Below are 10,270 nucleotides of genomic sequence, written 5' to 3' on the forward strand. Positions count from 1 at the left end.
CAACCATTCTATGAAGTGAACTGCAAGGATATGAAGTACAATATTAAGCTGCGTTTGACAGAAAGAAACAAAATCAGTGTTTTATGGGAAATACTGCTAAGACCAGGTAAGTCTTGTACTTGTTCTTTTGATATTACTTTGAATGTAAACAAAGAGGTATTTGTGTTGGTTAATGCATGAAGGGGAGTTAAACTGCACTGCCAGTTTGGTGCTTTGGGTAAAAAAATCCTGAAGTTGGATACTTGTCTCTAAAAGGCATACATACGAGTGGATCTCCCATGTTACCAGCATGTAATAAATGTATTCTTAAGCAGACAGGAAAGCATTATTAAAGATAAACATCAAGTAGTCCAACAAAATCAAAATTAAATACTTAACATTAAGGTAATTCAATGCTCCGCGGTTGAAGATTGGCAGAATTAGTTTCTGCATCACACCTAAATGAAAGGAATGATATGAAACTGGCCAAAATCAACACGTTTTAGAATGAAAGATTTTGATAGCAAAGACATGGAAAAGATGTTTCCACCTGCAGAGGTAACAATAACTAAAGGTCATCAGTATAACCTGGTTACTAATAAATTAAGTGGGGAATTCAGAAAAAGAATGTCTTTACCTAGAGATGGTTAGAATGTGGAATTCATTACCACAGGTAATAATTGAGAAGTCTAGCATAGATGCATTTAAGGGGAAGCCAGATAAATACATAATGGTTAGAGTTAATTGAGAAGGCTGAGCATTAACAAATTAGTGGGAATAAATAGTATCTCCCCTACATTACTAGGGATGACAGTTTTAACATATTGATGATCATCACAGTCACTGAAAACTGAAAAGGCCCACTAGTTTAGGAACAGTTTAACATAACATTCATTTTTAGAAGGATGATAACTAAATGTCAACTAAAGCCCTGCATCCATAACTTCTAAAGAAACATTTTTGCTTACAAAAATTACACATGGTACATGGTACACCTGGCCAACATGGGTTCAGAAGGAGAAATTATACACAGATCAATCCCTTTAATTTTCTGAGGAAATGATACACTCAATGGAATAATGGAAAACAATATGACATTGAACATTTCTCACATTTTTTCATAAAGTTCCACACAAAAGACTGCTATTGAAATTTTAAGCAATGGAAAACTTTGGTGAGGCCACAACAGGAATATTGTGTGCAGTTCTGGTCACCATATTGCAGGAAGTACACAATTTCTCTATAGAGTGCAGTGGAGGTTTACAAGAATGTTGCCTGGTCTAGGAAAGTGTCGCTATGAAGGGAGATTGAATAGGTTGGGATTATTTTCCTTGAAACGAAGAAGGCTGAGGGGTGACTTGATAGAGATATACAAAATTATGAAGGGAAAGGATAGAGTGGACAGGATAAAATTGTTTCCCATGGTGAAGATTTCTAGAACCAGGGAACATAGATTCAAAATAAGTGGCAGTAAGTGTGAAGGGGAAATGAGGAAGAACTTTTTTATGCAAAGGGTTTTGGGTGTCTGGAATTCACTGCCCGAGTTGGTGATGGAGGCAGACACTCTGAACCCTTTTTAAAAGTACCTGGATCTGCAACATAGGTGCTGTAGGCTACAGAGCTAGGGGCCAGGTGCAGGAAGGAGGGATTAGAAAGGGCACCGGGGTGTCCTTGGGTTGGCATAGACAAGATGGGCTGAATGACCTCCTTCTGTACTGTAACTTTTCTATGGTTCTATGGGAGTTCAAATTACAGAGTTGGCAGTCTGTGTGATGGAGTGGATATGTGGTGAAAAGTTTATCTCAGGGTCAAATAGGGACTAAGGTCGCATCTGGTCTGGTTCAAGCTCAGACGGTGACCAGGGAGAAGGATGAAGTTGAAACAAAATTTGGAACAATAGATTCAGCACTTAACATGATAAATAAGAAAATATAATTCCAAATTTGTTTTAGACCACAGCATAAATTAGAGTAGGTCATTTTAAAATTCTACAATGGAATACGATTACCATGAGAATTCTATTCCATTGATGTCACTAAGACATAATGAACTTCATGTAAATGCAATGTTGTGGAGAACCATTAGGCTGAGCTAAAGAATTAAAATACAGGAAAATTTGGACAAATTGGAATCCCTAAGCCTTCAAAGGAGCAATAAGCGGAGAGCTTGTAGAAGTTTTCAGAGTACAACTACAAAGTAGGCCAAGACCTAAAGGTATCGTCTAAAATTGGCAAAAACACACATTAGGAAAAAACCTCTTCACATGACTAGTGGTCAGTAAGTTCCCTAAGTACAATGGTGGAGGTAAAAACCTCAGATTTACCCTGGATACAATTTTAAGGTCTTGCAAGTAATTCAAAACAAAGAACTAAGGGTGAATCTTGGAGTGACGCATCATATGCATAAGAAGGGGAGGTGAGATGGGCATAATTGTAGATCTCGGAGGAGGTTGACAAGCCTGCAATTTCCAGGTCACTTCAGTATCTGAAACATGGCTAATGAAAGGATGCAGCCTTCCTGCAACAGACAGCTTCATGTGGTTTGGTAAAAACCCTCCCCCACGATTAATAAATGGCCACAGCTGCGGCTACAGGTCACACTGTAGAGAAAGAACCTCTCGACAATGGTGATCTCACAGTTGTGGTTAGCTTTTATTGATTAAATTTTATAAGCTTTGAGTAGGTGTTTGCAACTTGCACCATTTTCTCATTCCTTATTCTGCATCAGCAATCGATCCCTTAGTCCTGAAGGGCTTCCTCTAACCTTGAGAATCCAACAGTCATCCTTAATTGAACAGTGGTGCACTCAACCTCCATTAATTGGCCATCCCTTCAAAATACACGTAGGGTGTGTGAGGTTAATTTTGTTTGGGAGCGAGACCTGAAATTGTCCCCCACATCAGAACTCGTGTCCAGAACAAAAATCCAGACACAACCAGGGGAGAATGTCAGGTGGTTTTCTTCCAGTTCCTCTGGTCTTGGACAATTTCGAATTATCTATGAAAGAGTGTGAAAAAAATGACCACTAAAATAAAATCACAAAAATTAAAGTTTAATATTGTTCACTGAATAAGTGATTCTTCTCACACTATTTATATTTATTGTACATTATTGATTTTACTCCATTCTTAAAGTTACAAAGCCAATGTGCAGAGTAGATAGCCGTTTATCCATCTCCATATTTGCTCCAAAAAATAATTCAAATTGAATTCAATTCATGATCCCCACAAGAGAAACATTCAAGATACAAGCTGACAAGAAAAGGCATTGCACCTGATCTTGGGCTTGATCTGATGCTTGATTTTAGCCAAAAGACTGAGAAGGGATATTTCCTCAATTTTTTTAAATTATTGTACTTCTATTTGCAGACATGTTTAAAAAGTTGAAGAAAGGCGTGGACTTTGTTCAAAGACACAAAAAAGAAATTGTTTGCTGTCTTAAAATGACTCAACCAATCTGGTCACATTTGCGAGCCAAAAAGGTGATCAGCATAGATGAAGAACATGAAGTTGCCTCTCACATTACAGAGACACAGCAAAATAGAGCACTTGTTCAACTAATAATGAATCGGGGAGAAGAAGCAGAAGAAGAACTGTACAATGCACTGCTAGAAAATGATCCTTACTTCGTGAATGACATGGAATTTAATTATTCAGACAAATTATGCAACAACTGTATAAGACGATGGAGTTTAGTTTCTTTACAGGGAATTGGCGTACCTATACAGCAGGAAAATAACAGGATTGCAAAAAAGTGGGTTACTCATTTGTTTTTTATGGTTGGTGGCATGATTGCAGGTTATCTGTTTAGCTACAATTTTCCATAGGTAATTTATTTGCAAAATTATATTACAGTATATGTTGAAGCTTTCTGCAGATCAGCTTTTGCATACCAAAGAAAAATATTGTTCTTCATTATAATTTTATCTCAACAGATTCCCAAGTTTCCTCTCCCCAGTAATAGGCTCTGTACTTATTGCTATGTAACATTTTAAAGTAGCTCTGTCGACAGTGATCATTATTTATGTTTAATTCATACATAAATACTGGAAAATCATTTGCCTTTAATAGCTTTGTAATTTTTATTTCCCTCATTCTTTGACCAGTTATAAATATTCAATTTAAGATTTATTGTTTATGCTCTCAACCATAGTGATGTCTGTTCCATGACACTAAGTATAAAACATTTACTAAGTACAGTAAATGTGCAACAAAAGTAAAAATCTCATTCAATTTTGAGTTACTTGGAATGTAAATAAAATTATCTGCCATATTTTAACAAGTATCAAGATGCATTTTAATTCTTTAGAAATAGATGAAGGAATATAATGACAAGACAGAAAAGTGGGAATAAGATCAACTTAAACGAGGTGAGTTTGTTATTTTATGCTGTTCCAACACTTCTGTTTCCTCTGTTAATCAGGAAAAAAGGTCAAATCAAGTACTTAAAATAGCAAACGTACAACATGGAAACACAGCTTCATGCATTTTGGGGGTTAATTTCCTTCTGTTTTAAACCAGAGAAATGCCCAAACTCCCAAGTACATCAGAGAGGGAAAGGGGACAGATCTGTGATGGATTTTTGAATTTACATTTGCACTTCTCCAGAATTTCCTGGAAGAGTAGTGAAAGAACAGAGTGTTTCTATCTGATGCAGGTGTGCATACATTGCATTTAACAGTCCCAACTTTCACCCAAAGTTGAACAAAAGCCCAGAAGTAAGCTGTAGGCTTTGTTTCAGCCCCTGTCAAAGAACAGCAGGCAGCGAGCACCTGTAGAAGTCCAAACAGTGCAGGTCTGGTTCCATTTCTATCTGCTTCTTGGCACAAAGTTTAATTTGTTGACCTACAAATATGGTTAGGTTCAGGTCAGGGGAAATGAAATGAGTGAAATGTGTCTTACTTGCAACTAGACAAGTAATTGAAGATGAATAATTGCCCTTATTGATGTCAGGAAAGTAATATTGTAACTATGCTATTGCTGGACCTCCTGTGGCATTGTTAATGATAAATCACAGATTCACAGCTTTTTGAGGAGGAATGTTCTCATTCAGTGCGCAAAATGTATTTTTAAAACTTCATTACGTAAATCATCAGATACCTTTGTTTATTCAAAACTTTCATTTGATATGACCTACAAATTTGGACATACTATGCCCTCAAGATGATTGGCAGATTGACAAACTTGCCACTACTGTGTTTTGCCAAGATAGCTGCACAAGTTGGTCATCAATACTCATATGCATATTCTCGCTTATCTGCACATGCATCCGAAACCACCACTGTCATTTTCAGTCGTCACAGTGCCAGTTGAATCTTAGTCTCACCGAGTTTCTGAGCTCTGCAGTCAGGGCGTGGCCTCCCCACAGTTTCCAGAGATGGGGAGGCAGGGGGAATCTTGTGATCCACCCAGTAATAACTGCAATACGAGGTTACAAAAGCCAGATCCCATGTTAAGGCCCAGATTAAGGGGAAGAAACCCCAGGGTGGGAGATTCAGAAACTGCACGAAAACCACTCCTTGACTTTCCTGTTGAGATTCTCCCTACCCCACGCCATTCATTCCATTTTCCTCCATGAAAGGTCAGGGATCTCATTAGCATACATTAGCATCCACTTAGTGGGCCACCCACTGTATCATCCCCGCACCATGGGAATTTCCACCCCCCCCCCCCCCCCCCCTGCCAGTGTGTGGTCATGTTGGCGGGGGTTACAGCAAGTTTTGACACATGGGGAGCTAGCAATCAGAACCTACTGTGCGCATACAGTTTAGCGCAGCCCCCCCCAGGGGGGAGGGAGTTATGCCTGGGCACTTCATTGGCATGCCTGGGCACTGCTCCTGGCACTCATTGCCCAGTGGGGGGTCTTCTGTTGGTGATGTATGGGGTGGGGTGGAAAGTCTCTGGAAGGGGGGTTTCCAAATCTGTGGGGAAGCTTCCTTTTATTTTCATTTGATTGGGGCACCCAAGTGTTTAAAACTATGGAGGGAAAAGACAATGAGACAGTTGGTGGGCTTCCCTCCCCCTTTCCCACTGGAGACGACACTTAGAAACAAAAATGAAAAATTCCGCCCTTTGCAAAGTTTTCATTATTGGCTGCCTTCTGTGTTCCAGTGACTCTATTCCTTCGCCTGTCGGGTCTGTGGTGACCAATTCTGTATGTACAGATTTGAACTAAACTTTTAGGGAAACCTTTTCTCTGTTCCTCCAATGGTTCTTCTACTGTGCTTTGCACCACTGCCATACATTGTACTTGTATTCAGAGAGGCCGTGGTATAGTGGTGATGTCATTGGACTAGTAATCCCAGGGACACATGCCCTAGGGACTCAGGTTTGGATCCTACCATGGCAGGTGGTGGAATTTAAAATTCAATCAAGGTTATGTTAGAGCGATACAGAACATTGGTTGGGCTACAGCTGTAGTACTCTGTGCAGTTCTGGTCACCTCACTATAGAAGGACCTGATTGCGCTGAAGGGGATACAAAAGAGATTCACCAGGATATTGCCTGGGATGTAGCATTTGAACTATAAGGAGAGGCTGGATAGGCTTGGCTTGTTTTCTCTAGAACAAAGAAGGCTGAGGGGGGACATGATTGAGGTGTATAAGATTATGAGGTAACTGGGAAGAAGCTGTTCCTCTTGGTTGAGGGGTCAATCACGAGGAGGCATAGTTTCAGGGTAAGAAGCAGGAGATTCAGAGGGGATTTAATTTTTTTTTCACTCAGAGGGTGGTGGGAATCTGGAATGCATTGCCTGGGAAGGTAAAGAACGCCGCAAACCTTACAACCCTTAAAAAGTATTTGGATGAGCACTTGAAACATCATAACATTCAGGGATATGGGACAAGTGCTGGAAAATGGGATTAGCATGACTTTAGTTGGCAGTTATTGTTGGTGCAAGCTCGATAGGCCAAAGGGCTTTTTCTGCAGTGTATCAAACTCTATGGAAGATAAAGCTAGTCTTGATAGTGGTGTCCATGAAATCATTGTTGATTGTTGTGGAAGCCTATCAGGTTCACTAGTGTCCTTTGGGGAAAGAGATCTGCCTTCCTTGTATCTAGCCTACGTGTGACTCTAGATCGAGATCAAGCAATGTGGATGACTCTGAGATAGCAAATAACTCAGTTCAAGGACAATTAGGCATGGGTAACAAGTGCTAACCTTGCCAGTGACACCAACAACCCATGAATTTTTTTAAATGTCTTACTAGGATCTGTATGCTGTCCTGAGATCTGTATCTGTACCTTTATGTCCCCCTCAGTGTCATGCTGGAGCATATACTACTGCCACAGTCACATTACTCTCCATTGGACCTGTTCATACTACTTCTGCTCTGTGTAAAATCACTCATGTCCTGTTGAATCTGCCCCATTTTGCTTGGATGTGTATGTCAATTATTTTATTCATTAGTCATAAGTAGGCTTACATTGACACATGCAATGAAGTTACTGTGAAAATCCCCTAGTCACCACACCCCGGCGCCTGTTCAGGTACACTGAGGGAGAATTTAGCATGGCCAATGCACCTAACCTGCACATCTTTGGACTGTGGGAAGAAACCGGAGCACCCGGAGGAAACCCACACAAACACAGAGGAACATGCAGACTCCACACAGACAGTGACCCAAGCTGGGAATCGAACCCGGGTCCCTGGCGCTGTGAGACAGCAGTGCTAATCACTGTGCCATCATGCTGCCCTTGTTTCCTTGTTCTGTCCTGGTCCTAGCATGAGCCTCAAAGCTAAGATATCTAGTTAACTCCCATCATGAAGGTAATTTTACTCCTTGTATAGAGTAGGTCTGTTTTAGGTGTCGTCACTTTAGCTATGTGCATTAGTGATGTTTATGAAACTTCACTGTTCAGTCACAGAAATCAGCTAACCATATCAGATTTCTGCCCAAGGATGGGCAATAAATGCTGTCCTAGCCATCGACACCCACATCCCTTGAATGAATAAAATAACAAACTGGAGTGAAATGATGAATCTGGCTGCAAACTGACTCTGCTAAACACAACACAACCAAATTCCCCATCCCAGACACATTATAAAGCAGAGTAAACACAATTTAACACTCGTCTTCACCCAAACTAAATTAGTTTATTAGATATTTTCTATTTATTTTATTCTCCCGAATCAACTCAAAACTCTCCACATTTCAAACATCCCGCGCCTGCGCAGGCTTGCTGGGATTTGTAGTTCCCGCTCCTTCAGTGACGTCATCCGGTACTACATTTCCCAGAAGGCATTGCTGGGCCGGATGTGGCGGTTGCTAAGGCGCTGCTCGGTTGCTGCCATGTCCTCTGGCGGTGAGGCCCAGCTGCTGTCGCTGGATTTTGAAGTGTTCGGGAAGGTGCAGGGAGTTTTCTTCCGCAAACACACGCAGAAAGAGGCCAAGCGGCTGGGCCTGTCGGGCTGGGTGAAGAACACGAGGCAGGGGTCGGTGCAGGGCCGGCTGCAGGGAGCCGACGCCCAGGTCCGGACCATGCAGGCCTGGCTCCGCGACACCGGCAGCCCCAAGTCCAAGATCGAGCGGGCCGAGTTCAGAAACCAGAAGCAAATCCAGAGCCGGGAATACTCAGACTTCCAGGTCATCGGGTAGCCGGCCGCGGCGGGGCTGGACCCCCCGGCGGCGGGACTGGACCCCCGGCCGCGGCGGGACTGGACCCCCGGCCGCGGCGGGACTGGACCCCCGGCGGCGGCTCCGGTTTCTCTCCCGGAGGGAAGGTGAGCGTTTCCCCGGCTCTCCCGTCCCACTCTGACTGCCGGGCTTTGGAATGGAAACAGGCAGCCGGCCTCATGCTGTGCGTAAAGCTTCTCTCCAGAGTTTGTTTGCGATGTTGAAGATCTCTTGTTTGTGACCTCGGTGCAGGTCCCAGTTTCTGTTCAGTGTTTTGTGCTTTAACGCAGTTCTGCAGTGTTGGGGCTAGTGGGTCCAAGCTGCCTTCAGGGGCAAATCCTTCAGCGAATCAGCAAGCTAAAGGAATCTTCATTTCTACTAAAGAGGCGAGCTTCATCCAAACAGACTCAGTATTTAATTATTGCCAGATTTATGTTGTTTGTTTGAATTGTCACATATTACTGTAGATTAAATAGCGTGTTTTTGTTTTATTCCAAATGGCAACCACGCTTGAGCTTTTTCATTACTTTCGAGTTAAAAGACTCAACTCCGATATGTGTTAACAAAATAATATTTATCTAAAATTGTCCCAAGGTTGGAGTGCCAACTTCGCTTCCTTGTAAACACTCACCTTTTAAGTGTGTTGCAAAGCCGATACTTGGCAGTGCATTTCATGCAGGGCGGAGTGTTAATATTCAGTGTTAGTACAATAAACCTAAATATTGCATTTTGGAAGTGCCGCTCTCTGGATTAAATGTTAAACCAACGCTCCGTATCACTATTCTTGCACTTTAGATGGATGTCAAAACATCTCATTCGCACTAAATGAATACTACTAAGGAGTTCTACTGCCAGAGCTAAACATTCATCCTTCATTAACTTGTTATTCATCGTTTGTGACAAATGGCTCTGTGCAGAAAAACTGCCATATTTCCTCACATGGCAACAGACATTTCCAAATAATTCATTGTATGTGGTGTTTCCTTTGAGTTATTTAAGTCATGTTCCAAATCAAATATTCACGTGGGTGTGTTGCAATTAAATGAAACCTTTTGTGTGATGTTGAACAGTGTAACAAAATTGATTTTGACATTAACATTTTTGAAATGAAATGGTTCTGCATTAAACATTGAAACAATATTTCTGTGCTCTAGTCATTTGTGTGTCCATCAAACCTCTGCAGTCCATCAAACCTCTGGCCCATCAAATCTGCACTGATTACCCAAAAGAACATCCCATCCAGGTCCCCATATCCCTGCGCAGTTACCATGACTAATCCAACTAACCTGCACATCTTTGCCAGAGCACCTGGAGGAAACTGACGCAGACATGGGGAGAACATGCAAACTCCAACACAGTCACCCAAGGCCATGCTAACCACTGTGCCACATGTCTGAGGCAAATGGTCTGCTTCTATTTTTTCACAGGGTATGAGTGTTGCTGATTAGGCTAACATTTAATGTCCATCTTTATATGCCCTGGAGAAGGTGGTGGTGAACTGCCTTCTTGGGCTGCAGTCCATGTGGTGTAGGAACACCCATGGTGCTATTGGGGAGGGAGTTCCAGGATTTTGACCCAGCAATGGTGAAGGAACAGCAATATATTCCCAAGTCAAGATGGTGAATGCCTTGGAGGGGTACTTCCAGATAGTGGTGCTCCCATGCAGCTGCTGCCCTTAT

General features: G+C 41.9%; 1 protein-coding gene across 1 annotated transcript; it reads left to right on the top strand.

Annotated features, from left to right (window-relative positions):
- The first annotated feature begins 8,231 nt into the window (after window positions 1-8,231).
- On the top strand, window positions 8,232-8,573 carry LOC144502306 (acylphosphatase-1-like). The gene has a single exon (XM_078226117.1). The coding sequence runs from the start codon at window positions 8,232-8,234 to the stop codon at window positions 8,571-8,573; it is 342 nt and encodes a 113-aa protein (XP_078082243.1).
- Window positions 8,574-10,270: the final 1,697 nt, after the last annotated feature.

This window comes from Mustelus asterias, chromosome 13, assembly GCF_964213995.1.
Source record: "Mustelus asterias chromosome 13, sMusAst1.hap1.1, whole genome shotgun sequence".
In the NCBI taxonomy this organism is placed as follows: domain Eukaryota; kingdom Metazoa; phylum Chordata; class Chondrichthyes; order Carcharhiniformes; family Triakidae; genus Mustelus; species Mustelus asterias.

What these genes read in the sequence shown, in the direction of transcription:
- LOC144502306 (XM_078226117.1), top strand. Translation starts at nt 8,232, where the DNA reads ATGTGGCGGTTGCTAAGGCGCTGCTCGGTTGCTGCCATGTCCTCTGGC.